The 22,532-nt window shown below is 43.8% G+C and overlaps 1 protein-coding gene and 1 pseudogene across 1 annotated transcript in view; both read left to right on the top strand.

Moving 5' to 3' along the window:
* The window catches only part of MEI1 (meiotic double-stranded break formation protein 1), a 78,503-nt gene that overhangs the window by 39,274 nt on the left and 16,697 nt on the right, over positions 1 to 22,532 (top strand). The window contains exons 19-24 of the mRNA XM_004771229.2: positions 1,425 to 1,572; positions 9,265 to 9,540; positions 15,462 to 15,627; positions 17,390 to 17,494; positions 19,195 to 19,305; positions 19,834 to 19,994. Coding sequence (XP_004771286.1) covers positions 1,425 to 1,572; positions 9,265 to 9,540; positions 15,462 to 15,627; positions 17,390 to 17,494; positions 19,195 to 19,305; positions 19,834 to 19,994 — 967 coding nt within the window. The remainder of the gene's footprint in view (positions 1 to 1,424; positions 1,573 to 9,264; positions 9,541 to 15,461; positions 15,628 to 17,389; positions 17,495 to 19,194; positions 19,306 to 19,833; positions 19,995 to 22,532) is intronic.
* Positions 6,006 to 6,474, top strand: LOC123393103 (annotated as a pseudogene).

Genomic DNA, 22,532 nt, shown 5'->3' with positions numbered 1-22,532 from the left:
CATGATTTGTAAATATTTTCTCCCATTCTGTGGGTTGCCTTTTTACTCTGTTGACAGTATCTTTTGATACATGGAAGTTAAAAACCTTCATCAGTCAATTTGTCTGTTTTTCGTGTTATTATCTGTGCCTTTCATGTCATATCCAAAAAAATCATTACCAAATCTGATGTTGTGAAGTTTTTGCTTTATGTTTTCTTTCAAGAGTTTTATAGTTTTAGCTCTGGACCCATTTGGGGTCTATATTCTTTTAGATCATGTTAGGTGAGGGGTCACAGTCATTCTTTTGTATATCTAATTTTGCCAGGACCATTTCTTTTTTTTTTTTTAAAGATTTTTATTTATTTATTTGACAGATATATATGTATAGAGAGAGCACAAGTAGGCAGAGCAGCAGCCAGAGGGAGAGGGAGAAGCAGGCTCCCCACTGAGCAGGGGGTCCAATGTGGGGCTCAATCCCGGACCCTGGGATCATGATCCGAGTTGAAGGCAGCTGCTTAGCCAACTGAGCCACCCAGGCTCCCCGCCTGGACCATTTCTTGAAAAGCCTGTCCTTTCCCCCATTGAATGGTCTTGGCATTCTTGTTGAATTTCACTAATTTTTCATTTACTGTCCCTTTTCTGCTCTAGTACATTATGTTGTGTTTAGTATTACCCAATTTAAAATGTTTAATTTTGTTAAGAACTTAATCTGATAGGTGAGAGATATCCATGGTGGAAAATTGAAAAGATATAATAGGGTATATGCCTTTTGTATTTTACTAAAAAAAGTCATTCCCCTTCTCACCCCTATTACCCTTGCATGTACAAACATAGACGAATCCCTTCCCCAGAAACTAACCCACTGAACATACCAGTTTAATGATAAAGAGGAGTGGACTGTTGGCCAAAAAATGGATTGCTAAACCCCAGAAGTAGCATCCTTCTCTTTAATAGTGCTATTCTACCTGGCAGACGCTTCATCTTCTTTTTTTTAAAGATTTTATTTATTTATTTATTTGACATGCAGAGAGAGAAATCACAAGTAGGCAGAGAGGCAGGCAGAGAGAGGGGGGGAAGCAGGTTCTCCGCTGAGCAGGGAACCCGATGCGGGACTCGATCCCAGGACTCTGAGATCATGACCTGAGTTGAAGGCAGAGGCTTAACCCACTGAGCCACCTAGGCACCCAGACACTTCATCTTCTAGTTGTGAGTGAGGAGTCTCTGGCCCCTGACAGGGATTTGTACAAAGCATAGAATCTTGTGCTATGCGTGTATGTCTAATTTTTGTAAGTATATGTAGCGTGTTCTTTGTGCAAGGTGTCATTAGGCCATTGACAGGTTGGGGCAGAAGGACAGAAGGCAGAGGGAGGATGTGGTAAGACAGGATGTGACAAGGCAGGATAGCCATCTCTGTCTTTTTCACTTAGACTCTCCTTTGTTGACAGGTTTGTCTCAGAGGCAGAATTGTTTGTGGCTGTGCAAAGCTTCCTCCTGTCCCTGCAGGACCAGGGTGAGCGCCCTCCACTGGTGGTCTTCAGAGCCTCCATCTATCTGCTTGCAATCTGCCAGGACAAAGACGGTGCCCTAGATGAGGTATGGACAAAATACTTAGGGCCCTTCCTCTTCCTGCTCCACGCCATACATCAAGGCTCCTTGAGAGACCATGATGATATAGAGAGAGAAGGCAGGTGGCAGAGAGAGAGAGGAAGAGAGGGAGAGGGAGAATCTTGATGGAATGGGGAGTGGGAGGAGGCTGACACATTGAGATTTTAGTGAATTCTCTCAACAGTCCTGAGAGATAAAGATTATTTCCACTTTTTACAGGTAAGAAAATCAAGCCTTAGGTTAAAGTAACTTTCTCTAGGACACAAATTAATTGATGGGAGAGCCAGGACTCCAATTTAGACTTGATCAACTCCCAGGACACTTATCTTAGTACCACCTCTGGTTTGAGAAGGAGGAGAGCAGTGTGAGGTAGATCTTTCTGTTAACGGTTTACCAAACAAAGTGGGTTTCTGGGACCCAGAACATTGTTAATCAGGCTGATTTTGGATCGCTTTGCTGTATGTATACAAGTTTTCTCTTTCCAGATTCTTTATAAATTCTTATGGATCGAGGACTATATCTGATTGATCTCTAATCTTCCGCCTCTTTCACTGAAGATCGCTTTCTTCCGCCTCTTTCACTGAAGATCGCTTCTCCTCCTTAGAGATGGACACTTCGACCTCAACCTAAGGATACTCTTTCTTCACTGGCTAATGTTTCGCCTCCTTTTTTTAAAGGGTTTTTAAAAATTTATTTAAGCAATCTCTACACCAACATGTGTCTCAAATGCGATCCTGAGATCAAGAGCCACATGCTTCTCCAACCGAGCCAGCAGGGCACCCCATTTTTTTTTATTCCTGTTGGGGCAAACATGATGTAAGCAGACCTGGTTTAATTTGAATGGAAGCAGTAAGTTGTAGTTGAAGTGCATGAGTTTTCAAGTAAGATAGACCTAGATACACAATATTCCACTGTCTCTTTTTTGGAGATATTTAAAGCCATTTGTGATCATTGCCTACTATTAATTCATTAAGGGTTGCAAAAAAATAACACCTTAATTCTGTCATTCAGTCTTTGTTTATTAACTGGCATACTTGCATGAAAGGAAACTTCCTTTATCAACTACTCAGTTACTCTGAATGGTAGATTTTATAGGAAACATAGGTTGAATGTTTGGTTCTTTTAATTACAGTCTACAAGAAATGAACTGATTTTCTAGCATTCTACAAAAGGAACCAAAGAGATTTTTTTTAGTGTCATTATGAATTCATGGATTTAAAAATATTTGATGTGTTTCAATCCACTCTAGTCATTACCCTTCTGAAGCTCCAATTGTCCTATCTTTGATCAGTGGAAGCCTATTCAGGGTAGATCCTGAGTGCTTTTGATACAACCCTAGTACTCTTTGGCAGAGTTTGGGTTTTCTACTATGACAAGATGCTTTAAGCTTGTATATACTTCCTGCTCTTCCATTTGCTTTTGAGCCTACCCCAGTTAGGCTTTCAACTTTACCACATCTCTGGAAATGCACTTATCAAGGTCACCAGTAACAGATACATAAAGCCAGTAATCAATATTTGTCATTATCTTACTTGACCTATCAACAGCATCTGTTTTCTTTGAAACATTGTCTTTATTTGGCATCTAGAATGCTGTGTACTCCTGATTTCCTCCTACCTCTCTGGCGGTTCTGTCTCAGTGTCTTTTGCTGATTTTCTCTTATCTCCCTGACCTCCAAGTGTTGTCATGCCCCAGGGCTCAGCCTTGGATGCTTTTCTTTTCTCTTTAAATTTATTTCTTTAGTGATCTCATATAGTTGTATTTATACAACAATATTGTGTATTGTGTATTATGGCTTGATTCATGGCTGAATTAAAAAAGATGACTCTGGCTTCTAGGATGATAGACCAGAAGGGTACAGGGTGGAAGTGCAGAAGCCAGTTAGGAAGTTACAGCAATAATACGGACAAGAGATAGTAGAGGAGGTGGTGAAGAGTATTAACTTCAGATATATTTTGAAATGGAGCCAATAGAATCTTGGTGGATCAATATGAGTTGTAAGAATAAGAGAGAATAAAAGGATGTTTCCAAAGATTTTGGTTCTGATGGGGGCCAAAGAGTTGTACTGAAATACGAGAGGGAGTGAGCTGGAAAGAGAGAGGGGGTGGTGGTAAAGTGGCGTGCTGGAACTGGGATTATTGAGGAGCATGCAGTTCTTGGTAATGACAAAGCCTCGGGGCATGACCATGCAAGGGCATGACTGGCTGAGGCAAGTGGAGGAGATTAGAAGGGAGAAAGAGAATTTAGAGGCCATGTTTTGGGAACTAGCAGAGGGGGAAGCAAATATAGCCTTGATTGAGAGATTGTAGGGAAGACAGGTTTTTGGAAGAAGATCAAAGCAACTAGGTGAAGGGAACATTCAAAGAGGCACAGGACAAGGAATTTGCTGATAACTGAGTGAGTTCTGAAGGGCTCTGTCGAAGGGTTTTGGGAACTGGGAATGAGTGGGAAATGGGAATAGAAAAGGGCATGTTTTGAGCCATATGGGATGATCTGGAAGTTCTGGGCTTCCTGAGGTGACTAATGTAAGCAGGAGGAAAGGACATGATAGGAAAAGTCTGATAGTTTCAGGACAAATATTGGTGGTAAGATAGAATTTCAGGACCTCTCTCCATATCTACCAGTGGTGGTGTGGGAACTTCGAAGGAGCCCATAAAACTCTAGGCTTTCCCTCTAGGGTACGAATCCATAAATGACATATAACATGTTTTGCATGTTTAAAAATCATATATAAATATACAAATGGTAATTATAATTACAGCCTGATTTTTAACTCAATTCTGTTTTTCTATTTTTATATATTATTCATTTAGTATTTTTTGTTGTGGTAAAACACCCAAATAAGACTTATCATCTTAACCATTTTTGGTGTACAGTTCAGTGGCATTAAGTACATTAGTTTTAGGCAAGTACCACCACTAGTCATGTCCAGAACTCTTTTCATCTTGTAAAACTGAAACTCTATACCCATTAAATAATAATTCCCCAATATGAATTGACCACTTGACATGTGTCACATGCCATCTGGCCTCCTGTCAGGGTTGCGGTGAATCAAACATGTTCCTTGCTCTCAGCACAGTTGGCAGGAGAAGCAAAAAGGTCCTCTACAGGCAGGTAATAATAGCAATGAATGCTCTCCTGGACCTGGAGGACTGACTGCTCGAGAGGTATGAAAACACACAGAGAAAGAGATTGTATCTGATTATGACATCAGGAGAGGCTTCATTGAGGAGAGAATTAAGATACAAAATGGACAGTTTCCCAGTCTATCCCTTCAAGGAAGAAAGTCAGGTGTAGTGTGCCTTAGCTGAGTCATTTAGGAGACAGACTGGAGAGAAGCTCAAAAGGGAGACTTAAGTCTTTAACAATAATGCTCAAAAATGAAATTAGGAAAACAATTCCATTTATAATAGCATCAAGAAATAAAATACATTGGAATAAATTTAACAAAAGAAATATACTTCTGGCTGCTGGACATTATAAAACATCATTGAAATTAAAGACCTAAACAAATAAAAAAACATCCTGTTTTCATGAATCAGAAGACTTAATAGCCAGTTAAAAGATTAAAAAAAAGTTCAGGGATACAACATACAGCATACTGACTAGAGCTGATGATTCTTTTTTGGGTATTTGGAAATTGCTGGGAAAGTAGAGCTTAAAAGTTCCGAACACAAGGAAAAAGACTTTGTAACTGTGTGAGGTGATGGATGTTAGCCAACCTTGTGATCATTTTATGATATATACATTTATCAAATCATTACATAGTGTACTTTAAACTTACACAATGTTATATAGCAACTATATTTCAATAAAACTGGGGGGAAAAGGGGTGCCTGGGTGGCTCAGTGGGTTAAGCCGCTGCCTTCGGCTCAGGTCATGATCTCAGGGTCCTGGGATCGAGTCCCACATCGGGCTCTCTGCTCGGCTCAGGTCATGATCTCAGGGTCCTGGGATCGAGTCCCACATCGGGCTCTCTGCTCAGCGGGGAGCCTGCTTCCCTCTCTCTCTCTCTCTCTCTGCCAGTCTCTCTATCTACCTGTGATCTCTCTCTCTGTCAAATAAATAAATAAATAAAATCTTAAAAAAAAAAAAACTGGGGGGGAAAGACTTAATAGTGTTCAAATGGCAATAGTCCCCAAATTGATCTGTAGATTCAACACAGTTCCAATCAAAATCCCAGTTGCCCTTTTCTTCTTTCCTTCCTTCCTAAAATTCATATGGAAATGCAAGGGACCCAAAATAACCAAACAGTCTTGAAAAGAAGAATAAAGTTGAAGAGTTCGCACTCCTTCATTTCAAACTAGAGGCATCAAGGGAGATGCTGGAGACCCAGGACCCAGAGCAGCTCTGAGGTGGTGAAAAATAGCTCTTCAAGTCCACAATAAAAAATGGCCTCCACTAAGACTACATTACAAAAAATGAGAAAGAAACAGAATGAAAAGACTGAAAAATTAGAAGAGTGAGAGCCTGAGAGTTTGTGGTGGATAAAATACTGGACCAATGTGTAGTGAATGGGAAGGTGCAGTATTTCCTGAAGTGGAAGGAATTTATAGACAGTACTTGGAAACCTGAAGGAAAGTTAGATTGTTCTGAGTTAATGGAAGTATTTCTTAGATCTCAAGAAGCTGGTTAAGAAAAAGATGGTACAAAAAAAAAATCTTTATCTGTCACTGAATCCGACAACAGCAAATCAGGCTTTGCCAGAGGTCTTGATCAGGCTGAAGAGTCAGTGCTACAGACAGCAGTGCAGAATTCATGGTTCTCATGAAATGTAGAGATTCAGATGAGGCAGACTTGGTGCTTGCAAAAGAGGCAAATATGAAGTGTTCTCAAATTGTAATTGTTTTTTATGAAAAGAGACTAACTTGGCATTCTTGTAGAAAATGAAGCTCAAGGGGCACCTGGGTGGCTCAGTGGGTTAAAGCCTCTGCCTTTGGCTCAGGTCATGATCCCAGGGTCCTGGGATCGAGCCCCACATTGGGCTCTCTGCTCCGCGGAGAGCCTGCTTCCTCCTCTCTCTCTCTTTGCCTGCCTCTCTGCCTACTTGTGATCTGTCAAATAAATAAATTAAAAAATATTTAAAAAAAAAAAGAAAGAAAATGAAGCTCAATAATTTTAAGAGGTTGCATTGCTTTTATATATATATTTTTATATATGTACTTATATGTATGTATGTTTGTATATATGGGCCTTGGGTTTTTTATTTATTAGTGTGAAGAAATAACATTCTAATGAAAAACCAGTTTGATAGATTCTTTTTGAAGTATTGGGGGGGGGGAGTTGGGGTTCTTTTGCATCTACTAGCACTGGTGACTTTGAACAAATATAAGCTTTCTGTAGTTGCTCCCTGCATCAGAAAATAATATTTGAGACCATGGTATATTATTCCCCTGCATTCAAGAACACCTTTTCTAGAGACCCCGGGGTGGCTCAGTTGTTGGTCAGCTGCCTTCAGCTCTAGGTCGTGATCCCAGGCTCCTGGAATTGAGCCCCAACAGCTCCCTGTTCCACTGGGAGCCTGCTCCTCCCTCTCCAACTTCCCCTGCTTGTATTCCCTCTCTCGCTGTCTCTCTCTCTCTCTCTGTCAAATAAATAAATAAAATCTTAAAAAAAAAAAAAGAACACCTTTTCAAAATGTTGGGTAAGTCTTCATAGTTGTTACTCAATCAGAATTTGTGTTTAAATCCCGTATGCCCAAGGACCATTCTGGGTTTTTTGTTTACTTGGGGGTTTTCGGTGTGTATACATAAAATTACATCGATAAATCGTTTCCTTCCCTCCCTCTCTATCTCCCAGCCAACTAGCTTTCTTTCTTCCTTCCTTCCTTCAATTCATTCTTTCACATTTACCAAAACAAAAACAGCATTTCATAACCATGGGTAAGCCCATGTTTCTGGGATGCCATCATTTTCAGCACTCTAAGAAATAAATCATTTAAAGTTAGATTGAAAATTCTTCTGAAACCTTAACCTTTCAAATTTTATAATTATTTGGGTAATTTAAATATAACGGAAGCAATTTAAATTGGACAATATAAAAGCAGCCATATCAGATTCATATCCATATCTATAGTTAGAGAAATGCAAGTTTATTTACAAAACCTCTGAAAGGAAAAATTTTTTTAAGATTTTATTTATTTGTCAGAGAGAGAGAGAGAGAGCGTGTGCACAGGCAGGCAGAGTGGTAGCAGAGGCAGAGGGAGAAGCAGGCTCCCCGCCGAGCAAGGAGCTCAATCCCAGGATGCTGGAATCATGACCAGAGCCGAAGGCAGCCGCCCAACCAACTGAGCCACCCTGGCATCCCTGAAAGGAAAATTTTATTACAACCTCCTCACCCAAATGAGAAAACTAGATAAGTGCTGGTGTATTTTAATTAGGTAAGCAAAACTTAGTTAAATGGACATTTAAAGTTTCCTTCTAGGGAACCATTCCTTTTCAAGAAGTTGAAATCTCTGTGCTGTATTGGATAAAAGGTCATGATTCAAGGAATGTCTAGACCTCATTCATGGAAACATAATCATAATCAGATGGTTAAAGATGTTGGCAGTTTAGGATCTTCTGGAATAAATGAGTGAATAGAATTCTGAAATCTAAATTCTTGACCTGCATGTTGTTTCTTTACCGCAGCTCATTCCTTGCATGTAGGCTCAGTCTTCTCAGTATTTGGGTTACTGGTTCTGCAGAAGCCAGGAAAAACAATAACTTTGTAGTAATCAGAATGTTATCCAACTATATATTGTACTTTATTGTGAATACTGGTAAATAGTCAAGAGTTTTATATTCCTTTTTTAAAAACCAGAATAAACAAGACTGTGTTTCTGACATAAAGATAGTCATCAAGATCAATGGAATAAACTTGACAGTCCAAAAAGAAACCCACATATTTTTTATAAGGATGCCAAGGCAATTTAATGGAAGAAAGAATAGTCTTTTTCACAAACAGTGCTAGAACAATTGGATGTCCACATGCAGAAGTGTGAAGTTGGACCCTTATCTCATAGTATGGACAAAATAAATTCAAAATGGATCAAAGACCTAAATGAAACAGCCCAAACTATGAAGTATAAAACTCTTAGAATTGCATATTAAGGATTAAACTTTGCTAAATGTACAACGGGAGGAGGTAAGCTTTTGAGGGTTAATATATGATTCAACACACATGCCCTTTGCCCCCTCTGTGCCAGGTCCTATGCCAGGGGCACGGGTTAATCTGGGTCAGTTTCCTCAAGCAGCTCAAGTCTAGTGTGGGAGGTAGACACCTACACTGGTAATTACAACACTGCATAGTAAGTATCATTATAGAGCTGGGCTTTTCAACCCTGGCACTATTAACATTTTGTACAACATAATTCTTTTCTGTTGGAGGCCGTCCCGTGCATTGTGAGATATTTAGCGGCATCCCTGTTCTCTCCCACTAGATGCCAGTAGCACTCCCTAAATCAAGAAAATAAAAAATGTAAACATTTCCAAAAATCTCCTGGGGAACAAAATCACTCTAATTTGAGAACCACTGTTACAGGGTGAGCACAATGAGTTTTCTTTCTCCTGGAGTACTGAAATGCCAAGTACATTTTTCCCTGTTACGTCTTGGCTATGTTTGTTGGGTTGTCTTGGGTCCTCTGCAAGATTTATTTAGTCCCTTTCTCTTCTTTCTTTCTTTTTTTTTCTTTGTCTCCAGTCTGTGGTCAGTGCCATCAGAAAATTTTTAGAGGACATCCCAGACCTGCACCTAGTTTATACCCACCACCCCCTCCTGCTCAGATTCTTCCTGTCGTATCCAGAGCTGATGAGCAGGTTTGGGCACCGTGTCCTGGAACTTTGGTTCTCCTGGGAAGAGAGCAGCTATGAGGAGCTGGATGATGTCCCCTCTGCTGGACAGTCCCCGCTTCCTGCCAGCTTAACAGCCCTGTTCCGCATGCTCAGAAGCAGCCCCAGCATCCTGCTCATTTTGCTAGTAGGTGACCACTTGCTGAGTGGTGGGCTCTTTCTCTCTCTCTGGGAGCTGGATTACTGGGGTCAGGAGGCAACTACTGATGTTTGTGTCTGCCTCTGGATTTATCGACGTTTCCATGTGAACTGGCAGGCAGATGCCTGTTTTCTATGAATCCATACTCTTTTCTAAGTCTAATGGAAGTTTGTTCACTGAGAGATCTGGCCCTCTGTACTTCTCACGAGATAGAACTGTGCAATACTGACCCCAGTCACCATTCCCTCTCACCTCCCTGTCTTCTCGACATTAAACAAGGGCTTAATGTCAGAGGAGACCCCTGGGGCATGTTAATGGAGATGGTTGATTATAGAGGGCTGCGCATTTTTTTTTTTTTTTTTTTGCCATGACTCACAAGATAACATTATATGTGCAACACACTCCCTTGGGCAAACCCTAAGTAATCCCAAGTTGTCAGAAATTCAAGCGCTTTTTTTTTTTTAATGAATTAAGACATTCCTATAATTCCTATCAGGTATATCAGATAAGTCATCTAGCTGCCTATCATCTGCAATTTCTTTTTTAAAAGATTTTATTTATTCACTTGACAGAGATCACAAGTAGGCAGAGAGGCAGGCAGAGAGAGAGGAGGAAGGAGGCTCCGTGCTTAGCAGAGAGCCCGATGTGGGGCTCGATCCCAGGACTAACCTGAGCGGAAGGCAGAGGCCTTAACCCACTGAGCCACCCAGGCGCCCCTCATCTGCAATTCCTAATACACTACCTTTAGCTCCATCTTTTCTTCATCCACTCAAGAAAGCATGTTGGAAAATAAATTAATGAGAGTGACATAGTTTTATTATAGAGGTAACCGCTAGAATTTGTTATTTATTTAAAAAAGAAAATCATCTGCCCCATTTGACTTTTTTTTTTAGATTTTTAAAATTTATTTATTTATTTATTTTTATTTATTTATTTGACCGAGAGAGAGACAGTGAGAGAGGGAACACAAGTAGGGGAGAGGGAGAAGCAGGCTTCCTGCTGAGCAGGGAGCCCAACGTAGGGCTTGAACAGGGAGCCTGATGTGGGGCTCAATCAGGCAGCCCGATGCAGGGCTTGATGTGGGGAGCCTGATGTGGGGCTTGATGCAGGGAGCCTGATCTGGGCCTCGATGTGGGGAGCCCGATGCGGTCCCATCCCGAGACCCTGGGATCATGTCCTGAGCCAAAGGCAGATGCTTAACACCTGAGCCACTCAGGAGCCCCCCTTTGACACTGTATTCAGTGAGTGATTACTAGTGGCAGGTGCCCAACTGACTGCTGCATGGGAGACATTTAGTTTAAAACCACTGCTTTCAATGCCAACTCACCAACTTTGCCCTTCCCTAGTCCAGGAAGAATGACAGCCCGTTAGGGAAGAGTGGGGATTCCTTTGATGTTCTTAATCACCAACAAACATGGTTTATTGAGTTTTTTATTGGGCTGACTTTATTAGTGACTGTGGTGAAAATGACACCTTCACGTTGTAGACCTCACTTCCTTAGGTACGTGCTTCTGTCCATAGTCACATATGCATGTACATGCTCCCCGCTCAGACTTTAGTCTTTGTCTTCCATCCCTGAGATCTCTCATCTTGTGAGGCCACATGTGTTGGCTTGATAGGGACCACATTCATGCTTTGGCTCAAATTCTTCCTTGGAAGAGGAGGAAAAGAGAAGGAATGGGCTAAAAATAAAGCTTCAGTTATAGAGGAGGAAGGCCAAGATGGGTGCCAGGAAGAGTAGCAATGGATGGAGTGAAGATACTGAATTTTCTTTGCGATGAAGCATTCAAGGATAGTTTCTCACACAGAGTAGGTACTTAAAAATATTTGCTGACCCGTTGAATCAGGGTTCTGGACAGAAGCCATTCTCTCTCTCTCAAAAAAAAGCAGATCTTCTGATAGAGATATTTATGGTACTTTTTTCTTTTTAAACAAAGAGATAGGTTTAGGTAGATTTCCCATAGGTCACAAAAGTTGAAATTAAAACCCAGATTTTGACTCCCTGTGTAATGTTCTTCCCAGTTAACTGAGCTAACTCTCAGAACAAGAGAGAAAACTACCCTGAACCAGTGTTCCATCTAACAGGAGAGCTCTTTATTTGAGCAACGGGATACAGGGAAGAACTGGACCTAGAGCCTGCCCCATAGGCCAGGGAGAGAATCAGACACAACAAACCAGTAGGACCTGTCCTAACAGTGTGGCAGTAAAGGTGAGGCAGAGTACCTGGGAGGCGGGGGGCAGAAAGATGTCATATATTGCAAAGGATTTGACAAGTGACAGTGTTGGGGAAGGGTCCTGCCAGGCCAGCACAGCAGCATGCAAGTTCTTACTGTGATTTAAGGACATTGAGTGGTCGGGTGACGTTTTGGAGCATGGAGGATATGTCACAGGAGTTGAGGTTGAAGAAGCATAGGGAAGAGCAGGTTTTTAGAGGCCTTGAGTTTAGTTGTTCACTTTTTCTTTTATCATACATTTATTTTGTACTTACTAGGCACTAGTCATTCGGATTTGGTTGTTCCATTGCCACTGAGGAAATCGCAGATGCTTGTATCATCTGTCACCATATAGAGACTTCTAAAGCATCCCTGGGAAGGGAGAGTCAAAAAGTGGTGAAGCTAGGAAGAAACCCCAGGTCATGACACTGGGCTATGGGAGTAGTAGAGTCTAAGCCCTGTAGGCTTACTTCTGATTGCTCCGGTTGTCTTCTGCTGGGACCCAGACGCTCGCTGGTCCCTCCCTTCCCAACCCTTTCATGTTCATATCCTTCCCTTTACAGCCAAACCCCTAGAAGTAGTTTTCTGCTCTCAAAACTGTCATCTCTTACTTATTCCTTCACTCATTGGCTTTTGCCCACATTGCTACTTGAAACTGTTCTTAGCAGGATCAACAGCAATGTTCTTGTGACTAATTACAGTGGACTTTTTGGTTCTCATCTTACATGACCTGTTATTATTTCATGATTATCCACTTTTTATTGACACACTCTTGGTTTTGGCAATACCAGCTCTCTTAATTTTTCTCTTACCTCTCTTGGTGCTTCTCCCAGTCTCTTTCATAAAAAGTTTTCTTTCTGGCTAGTGCTTGGAAGTTGATGTGCCTCAAAGTTTTGTCCTAGGTTCTCTTTATACTCAGTGTCTTCTTTCTGGGCTGTGTCAATAATTCTCATGGATTTGGTTGCCGCCTGCTACATGCCGATGACCCAAATCTCTGTCTCCATCTGTGACCTTTCTCCTGAGCTCCAGACCCATGTAGCGAATCTTCTGTTTGACATTTCTGTCTAAAATGGAGCTCATTATCTTCCTCCCCCAAGTTTTCTTTCTCAGTCTGGGTCCTTCTAGGATGGTGATCCCTCCTTAGAGGAAGACTACCCTGCATCACTAGCTTTAAGGAGTGTAAGTACTTAAAGGAAATAAGCCAAAGAGAAAATGAATCTCAAGAGACCAAATTCTCTTTTTTTGTTTGTTTAAGATTTTATTTATTTATTTGTCAGAAAGAGAGAGAGAGAGCGTGCATACAAGCAGGCAGAGAGTAGGCAGAGGCAGAGAGAGAAACAGGCTCCCTGCCGAGCAAGGAGCCCCATGCGGGACTCAATCCCAGGACCCTGGGATCATGACCTGAGCTGAAGGCAGTGGCTTAACCCACTGAACCACCCAGGCATCCTAAGACCAAATTCTTAGAGAGACTATGTCTCAGGCAGGCTGGGGCAGGCACTCCGCCCTTTATTGTGACCCAGTTACTGTCCTTGGATGTGAACCACCCTCACTACCCCTCCTCCCTGGGCAGGGAGGAAGGAGCCTTGGGTTTTGCTCGCCTAGAGTTCCAAAAGAAAAATCTATCCCAAGGGCTAGATGCTACATAGGGACCCAGGAAGATGAAGACTTTTCTGAGCTTCAGTTTCCTTGTGTATAAATTAGAGATAACATGTAGATAAATATATGGGAATAATATGTGGACAGAATATGTAGGGAAACACTCTTGTTATCCTGTACATAGTTAGACTTATCACTGAATCAGAGAGAGAATGGTAATCTCAGAACAGCTTATTAAATTGCTCAAGGTCATATAACTAATAAAGGTCATGACTGTGATTGGAGCCTACAAGTTAATGAGCTTTTCACTAAATTAGATCCTGGAAACATCAGTGGTTAAAAAGAATAGCAAGGAACAACTTTGCTGTCTGTTTATACATATAATTCTTACCATTTCTCCCCAGCTTCTAGCCACAGGAGGGGAAAAGTGTCTAAAAATGTGTTGGTACCAATTTCTGTTTTTGATATGGGTAATTAACAGCTGAAAACAAAGCTGTTAATTGCCACTCTTATCAATGGGTGGTCTTTCATGTAGGTTGTTTAAATGTGAAAAACAATGATGTCACAGAATCTCTGTTTGTTTCCTCCTTACCCGTATCACCCTACTCCATCCCACTCAGAAATTTCTGGACAGCTCTGGGCAAGAGAGACTGCAGAGTGGACCGTGTTCCATCCAGAGCCTTCTGCACCGACCCACACAGTGGGGTGCATTCTTCCTCCCTGGCATTCACCATAGCCACAGAAGGCTGTGTAGCCTTCTTCCTTTTAGACTGTTAAAATTTAACTCAGGGTCCTGAGGGACCAGCTCTCTAGCTAGGCAGCCAAGTGCTGGTGAAGGAGCAGGATCAGGGAATTGACCTTGGGCAAATCATACCCTGTAAAGTAAAATGGCTCTTGTAAATGAACTGAGAGTCTCCCTAGCCCTCCTATTCTGTGATCATCTCCTTCTAGAGAAGTTTTCTGAGTCCCTATATAAGGTGACAAAAATGAAGCCAAACTCATGCCTGTTTTTCCTTAACTCACAGCGTAGTAGATTTTATAGTGCCACCGCTGTCTCAGCAGGCAGGCTACTTAATCTGCCTGTTTCCTCATTTGAAAAATTAGGGTGATACCTATCTAGAAGAGTTTTGAAGATACAGATAATCCATCAACAAACACCCAGCTGCAGTTTGAACACATCGCAGGACCTGACATTATTAGTCCATAGTTGAGCAATCGTTGTTGATTTATAGTTGTTTCTCTGGCAGCTGTGGGCGTTTGTGAAGAGCCAAGCCCAGATGCCCCATGTCACCCAGTGATCAGCACATCTGGAGTTGTCTGGCTGGGTGCCCCATAGCCATGTCTCTCTGTGTGTCAGCTGTCCTCCCTGGAAAGGGAGTCTGTGAGTGACCTTGGCTGCATAGCACCCAGCATGTTAGCCTGTCCAAAGGAATTGGCTTGTTTGAGCTGGTAGGTGCCAGGAGCTATCAGTAGGATGGTCTCTGGAGTGGCTTCTGACTGGCTTTGCCTGTAACATATACTCATTAAAATAACTCTGAAAGCAAATAAAAAGCGATGTCCTTTCCTACCTTCTGAACCCAAGGCCTTTACAGCTTGGGGCAGAAATAGCCAGATGCCGTGGAAGAAAAAGGGGCCTGACCTGGTCCTCGCTTCCCTTCCTGTGCCCTGAATCTGTCCTAACCCATCCTTTTCCTGCCCTGTGACATCTCCATCCCCCTCTCTTTTCCTCCCTTAAGGCACATTCAGGTCCCTTGTCTGAAATAACCTCTTCTTGACCCTAAAATTTACCTTTTCAGAGAGAGGCATCCTGGAAAGTAGAAACAACTTTGGGCTTGGAAGTAGATTCAAATCTTAGCTGTGCCACTTACTGGCTTGTGTGACCTTTGGCATACCACATAATCGCTCTGAGTCTCCGTTTCTTCCTATTTGGGATGGACCTTTTCAACAGATTAGTACATAATAGGTGACAAGCAAGGGAGTGCTCCCTTCCCCAGGTTCTGTGACACCATCATCCTGGGTCCTTCCCCAGTTCCTCTCTTTTTCCAACCTGTCCCCAACCGTGATGTCTTCTGAGCTCTGGCTTCCTTTTCTCCTGCTCAGGATCTCATCTATTCCAGCCCAGTGGACACAGCCCGCAAAGTAGTGATTGTCCTAAGGACCTTTTTGAGGAAGAATGAGGATGTCGAAGTGAGTGGTCTCATCCGAGGCCACTTCCTGCTGATCCTACAACAACTGTTGATGGAACATGGGGCCTCTCCCTCAGGAGGTTAGTCTGGAGCTGTCAGGGGCGTGTTTTGACCTTTAACTCAAAGAGGTCTGCTCCAGGGACGCCTGGGTGGCTCAGTTGGTTAAGCGGCTGCCTTTGGCTCAGGTCATGATCCCAGCGTGCTGGGATCGAGTCCCACGTCGGGCTCCTTGCTCAGCAGGGAGCCTGCTTCTCCCTCTGCCTCTGCCTGCCATTCTGTCTGCCTGTGCTCGCTCTCTCCCCCTCTCTCTCTGATAAATAAATAAAATCTTTAAAAAAAAAAAAAAAGAGAGATCTGCTCCAGGAGAGAGTCGGAGTTTTCTCTGGAAAATAAAAGTCAGGCCAGTGTGGGAGCAAGCTAAACTTTACCTCCTTCCTCTCATCAGAGACTGAGCACTCAGCATACTTAATGTATGTGTGTGCGCGTATGGAGCGCATGTGTTTATGTTTAATGTTTCTGCGTGTTTAGCATAAGTGGGTGTGTTCAGTCTATGCATGCATGTCCCCACCCAGCATGGCATGTGTTCAGAGCTGTTTCATAAGAATGGTAGCCCCCATTTGGGAAGAAGAAAGCAGGAAATAATGGGGGAGGCCAGAAAGGCAGCAGAAGCCTGCAAAGGCTCGGAAGTGGGTGGATCTGAAATGTGTTAGAAGCTGCTAGTGAGATCCAGAAGGATAGTTTCCAAATCTGGAATGGGACTCCCCGGAGTCCCTGGAGTCCAGGAAGTTTGATGTTTGGTGCAGTTTAAAGACACTGAAAAGGTTGGCTTTGCTTTATCTTTTCCTATTTTTAAAAAGTTGAAATTTAAAATCTCCAAGCAATTAAGAGGAAGTGGGAGGAGAACTGTAGTTCATTTGATCCAGTCCTGACTGAGGATGAAAGTTTTCAGATGAATTTAAGAGGGTCTAGAGGAGCTGAGTCCTTCCTTGGCAGGGAAGGATAAGTCACATCTAACTGATAATAATGTATAAGAGCCATAAGATTTCATGGAAACATAGTTGAAAAAATGTGGGCATTGAACTCAGATTTAAGTTCAAGTCTTGACCCTGCCACTAACTGGCTGTCGGAGCTTGGAGAAGTCACTCAGCCTCTCTGAGCTGGTTTCTTTTCTTTCTTTCTTTCTTTTTTTTTTTTTTTATAATTTAAAGATTTTACTATTTATCTGACAGATCACAAGTAGGCAGAGAGGCAGGCAGGAGAGAGGAGAAAGCAGGCTCCCCGCTGATCAGAGAGCCCAATGTGGGGCTGGATCCCAGGACCATGACCTGAGACAAAGGCAGAGGCTTTAACCCACTGAGCCACCCAGGTGCCCCTGAGCCTGTTTTCTTTCTTTCTTTTTTTTTTTTTTTAAAGATTTTATTTATTTATTTGACAGAGAGAAATCACAAGTAGACGGAGAGGCAGGCCGAAAGAGAGAGAGGGAAGCAGGCTCCCTGCTGAGCAGAGAGCCAGATGCGGGACTCGATCCCAGGACCCTGAGATCATGACCCGAGCCGAAGGCAGCGGCTTAATCCACTGAGCCACCCAGGCGCCCCTGAGCCTGTTTTCTTAACTGCAAAATAGAAATAGTCTCTATTTCACAAGGAGGATTAAGTGAAATATTAAGTTTCTGGTACCCAGCCCAGAGTTGGCACCCAGTTTGTCAGTTGCCCCTGTACTGAAGGAAGAAGGCAGGAGGTAGGAGTGAATCCCAGCAAACATTTACAGTGGGGTAGGATGTCTATTTGACCTTGAGGTGATCTGAGCATTAGGTCTCCTGACCAGCCCTCCTGTTCCTTGCAGCCTCAGGGAACCTGCCATTGCTCCTGAGCCTCCTTTCTTTAGTGCAGCTGAAGAACACATCAGAGCAAGAACTGGACAGCATGGCCATGAAGCTTCTTCACCAAGGTGCCTGGGCTTGGGACAGTGCCTGAGGGCCCAGGGCTAGGCATGCTCCTTTATTCCATCATTCAGCCTTTTGGAAGAAGCTAGTGGGTCACTGTTCCTGTGAGCTTCCTGCTGTGGATACTTTTAGATCTTTCTTTAATTGTATAGTGGGAGTGTTTGGGAAAAGAAACAAAAACAGAACATTGTATGACAGGCACAGCTCTAGAGTCAGGAATGCCTTCGTTTATTTGTTCTCAGTCACTAGTTATGCAGCCTTGGGCAGTCACCTGGTTTTCGGTTCCTCACAAGTAAAACAGTAGTGCTTAGCTGATGTAGGGTTAAGATAAGGGAGAGCTAGAGGTCGAATACTCAAATGCTTGGCACACAGTAGATAGACCTCCAGTGCAGCTCTGTGCAGGCTCCCTTTTCTGGGCACAAGCTCAGTTCTCCCCCGCACTCCACAACTGACTCAGGATCTGATGATCCACGTCACAGTTCCCTAAGCCTCTTTCACCTGTACCCAGACCTCAACAGGACTTTCACTGCATTTCATTAATGTCGTTGCCACTTCATAGGTAGCATCCTTAGGAAGGTTTATTGAGGAAATACTGAAATCGATAGGAAAAATGGTGTGTCTTTAGTATCTGTGGACTGTCAGGTGCTCTGGCCACAGGTGAAGATGGTTCTTTCCTTGCCTGGAGCCCCAGCATCCTCATGAGATCAGTGTCAGACTTAAAAAGGGCCTTTAGGCCTGGCCTGGTGCTGGTCCTCCCAGCCTATCGGGTCAAGTGTAACACTCAGCTGGGAGGGAAGACTGGGACAAAATCAAACCGCTGTCAATAGGGCCTCTGGAGGGGATAATAATGACCTGAAACATATGTGTGAAGTATAATATACATTTATATACGATCCTTTTATTTGAGAGCATTGTGAGTAGAAGACGGGTGAGGAGAGGGCTGCTTATCTTGTTGGCCACAAGCCACTTAAAAGTCAAGTGTGATGTGGCCGCCAAAACAGTGAACGGAGACTTAGGTAGGTTTCATATTGAGGTGGTGTAGGTCAGGGAGCAAAGTGCCAAATCCCAGGAGGAAAGGGATATGTTCTGTAGATGTCTGCTCTACAGTGTAGTAACTACTCTGATGAGGGCTGGGGGAGCAATAGGCATCTAATCTTGCCATGAGAAGTTACAGAGGGCTTCATGGAGGAGGTGAACTTTGAGCTGAATCTCGATTGCTGAGTAGGAGTTAAGGAGTTAGCCAGATGTGAGGGTGATGTGAAAGAGAATATGGCAAATTCAGGGAACTTCACACTGATGTTGATGGAGTCCCCTGGAAAGGTGGTGAGTGCCCCATTGCTAGAAGATTTCAGAGGCTGGATCTTTTCCTGCTAGGGGTGGCAGGCTGACCTAGATGACCTCTGCAGACTCTCCAACCTGGAGTCTATTCTGGAACCAGTGCTGTTACAGGATGCCTTTAGATCACATAAACTTGTGTAGTTTGTCCTGAGCTGCAGCTGTGGGCTGCTTGCCTTCAGGTTTGTTACTGTGTTCCTCTTCCTTGGCTGTATTACCAAGGACACTTAGTTTGAGCTTGGTCCCCAAGACTGACAGACTGACATCTGAAATTCTTATTAGAATAAGGCCATTATCTATGAGAATTGTGAGTGCTGGTGTGCATTGAACCCATGAAGGGCTACATGATGGGGCCTGGGGACTCTTGCAGTGAGCAAGCTGTGTGGGAAATGCGGCCCCGCTGACGTGGACATCCTGCAGCCCGCCTTCAACTTCCTGTACTGGAGCCTTCATCAGACTACACCAAGCAGTCAGAAAAGAGGTGCTGAGGCCCCAGTGAGGCAATGAATAGGAGGGGTGCTGGGCAGTGTCTGTGGCCTTTGCTGCCTGTAGTTTTTTCCTGCTTGTGAAAATATATATCAGGAGGGGCGCTTGGGGTGCTCAGTTGTTAAGTGTCTGCCTTTGGCTCAGGTCATGATCCCAGAGTCCTGGGATGGAGGCCCACGTTGGGCTCCCTGCTCTGCGGGAAGCCTGCTTCTCCCTCTCCCACTCCCCCTGCTTGTGTTCTCTCTCTTGCTATGTCTCTCTCTGTCAAATAAATAAATAAAATCTTAAAAACTATATATACATATGGGGAGGATGTCGCTGGGCCAGATGGTCATAAGATTCTTTCTGATTCTGATAACCTGTGGTTCTAGAATGAAGCTGGAACCCATAGAGCCTAAAGCTGATCCTTTTGTTCATTTACCATGTGTGTGTGAAGTCCCTGGCAGGTGCTAACCACGATGCCGGCAGCCCTAGCAGGGCCTCCTGAGTAACTTATAGCCCTTACCCTGCCAACCATCTCCAGCTGCTGCAGTGCTCCTTAGTAGCACGGCCCTGATTGAGCTTCTGGAGAAGACTCTGGTACTCACCTGGACCAAGGGGGCCTCTCCCAGCACCACACTTCTTTGTTCCGCCTGGCTGCTCACTGCCTCCTTCTCTGCTCAGCAGCACGACGGCAGTCTGCAGGTGAGTCACTAGCCCGTGTGGCTCTGGGGCATGGGGTGGCACACAGAGGAGTGACAAAGTTCCTGAGTTCTGATTCCCGCTCTTTGGCTTATTAGCTGGGTAACCTTGGCAAGATATTTAATCTCTGAGCTTCAGTGTCCTTGCCTACAGAATGGGGAAGAAGATGTCCATGGTTGTTGTCAGGTTGGTTTATATTAATTTATCATACATGGATAACCTTCATGCCGGGCTGTATTCTAGCCACAGAGGAATAAGAAATAAATACAGCACGTACCCCACACTTGGGAAACTTTGTATTGTAGTCTTTAAGCAAAGCTTTGAAAGGTAAGATTGTACCAGGCAAAGGCATTCCAGGTAAAGAGAGCAATTTGAAAAAAAGACACGAAGCTGCACAAATTTTGGACATGTGTACATATTTGGAGACTGGTGAGATACCATGTGACTAGAATGTAGGGAGTGGCCTGTCACACTGGACAGGAAGGCAGAAGCCAGCCTGTGGCCTTACAGTGCTAGGTGGTAAGCCATGAAATGCCAGACATATGCAAGTTGTCGTTGTGATTGTTGGGAAAGGTGATTCAGGGAACAGGGGAACAGTGGACATATCCACAGAGCACCTCTTCCTCTCAGTCCCTCCTCACCCCCTTGTATGGGACCTTCTCATCAGAGTGACCTGCGTGAAATCCTATATGGGCTGCTCCACATTCCTGTGTCTCCTTCCTAAGCCTGACTGCTGCTGGCGGATAGAAGCCATCTTCTAGCCTTTGAGGTGTCTTTGCCCTGTGCCCAGCACTGTGCCATTGAAGTGCCGGGCACATGCTCTTTTGTGTAGAAGTGAAGTCATTTTTAAAGTTTGGCCTCCAAAAACAAAAACAAAAAACAACAACAAAATAAAGTTTGTCCTCTAAAGTGGCATCAGGCTGTGGCAGATCTGTACTATAATAAGTCTTCTGGGGTTTGCCCCAGCATTGATTGGGGACAGGAACATTTTTTGCTTTTCTGTGTGAGGCTGGTGGGCCCACCTTTCCCCTGCAGTCACCTGCCTGTGTGGGAACCTGCACCGTGTCTCTGGCTCGCTGGTCTTCAGCTCACACCCAGCCAGTTACCTACTACCCACCTCCATTCTGAGTCCTCTCCACTGCCTTAATGGTTCGTTCTCCCCTCAGAAGTGGCCTGTTCAGCCTCCTGGTCCCTGGCCTTTCCCTTGCTCCAGATCTCCTGTCCCTGTGGCCAGTTTGGTTGCACTCTCCACATGGCTGCTGAGAACCTGCTGACCTTGGTCCTTCTGCAGCCTTACTTTCTGCCATTCTACCCTTCTCTGTCCTCTGACCAACTGTTAGCTCCTCTCCAAATCGGCTCTGCTCTTTCTTTTTTTTTTTTTTTTAAGATTTTATTTATTTATTTATTTATCAGAGAGACGGAGAGTGAGAAAGGGAGCACAGGCAGGCAGAGGCAGAGGGAGAAGCTCTGCTCTTTCATATCTCCATACGGTTGATGATTTGACTGAGTGATTGATTCTTTTATTTTCAAAGATTTTATTTATTTGACAGAAAGAGACACAGCGAGAGAGGGGAACACAAGCAGGGGTAGTGGGAGAGAGAGAGAAGCAGGCTTCCCACCAAGCAGAGAACCTGACACAGGGCTTGATCCCAGGACCCTGGGATCATGACCTGAGTGAAAGGCAGACGCTTAATGACTGAGCCACCCAGATGCCCCTGAGTGATTGATTCTTTTTTTTTTTTTTTTTAAGATTTAATTTATTTATTTGACAGAGAGAGAGAGATCACTAGTAGACAGAGAGGCAGGCAGGGGGTGGGGAGCAGGCTCCCCACCAAGCAGAGAGCCCGATGTGAGACTCAATCTGAGTATCCTGAGATCATGACCTGAGCCGAAGGCAGAGACTTAACCCACTGAGCCACCCAGGCGCCCTGAGTCATTGATTCTTAATAGCCTTTATTCTTTTGAAGATTTTATTTTTTTGAAAGGGAGGAAGCCAGAAAGAGCACAAGCAAAAAAGTATGGAGGGGGAGGGGGAGAAGCAGTCTCCCCACTGAGCAGGGAGCCCAAAGCTGGGCTCGATCCCAGGACCCTGAGATCATGACCTGAGTCACCCAGGCACCCCTAATAGCCTTTATTTTATTTTACTAATTTATTTCTTTTTTAAACATTTTTTTCATTAGAGAGAGAGCACAAGCAGGGGTTGAGGCAGAAGGGAGAAGCAGACTTTCTGCTGAGCTGGGAGCTGGATGTGGGGCTTGATTTCAAGACCTGGAGATCATGACCTGAGCTGAAAGCAGGTGCTCAACCATCTGAGACACCCAGGCACCCCTATTTTATTTATTTTTTAACATTTTATTTCTTTATATTTTCAGTATATATGCTGCCAAAGCAAGCACTATTTATTTATTTTCAGAGAAGGAGAGCAAGAGCACACAAGCAGGGGGAACAGCAAGCAGAGGGAGAAGCAGGCTCTTCTGCTGACCAAGGAGCCCAATGTGGGACTCGATCCTAGAACCCTGGGATCATGGCCTTCTGCTGAAG

The sequence above is a fragment of the Mustela putorius genome, unplaced genomic scaffold (assembly GCF_011764305.1).
Source record: "Mustela putorius furo isolate JIRA1106 unplaced genomic scaffold, ASM1176430v1.1 tig00000738_pilon_pilon_pilon, whole genome shotgun sequence".
In the NCBI taxonomy this organism is placed as follows: domain Eukaryota; kingdom Metazoa; phylum Chordata; class Mammalia; order Carnivora; family Mustelidae; genus Mustela; species Mustela putorius.
This window is presented reverse-complemented; position numbering and strand designations above follow the sequence as displayed.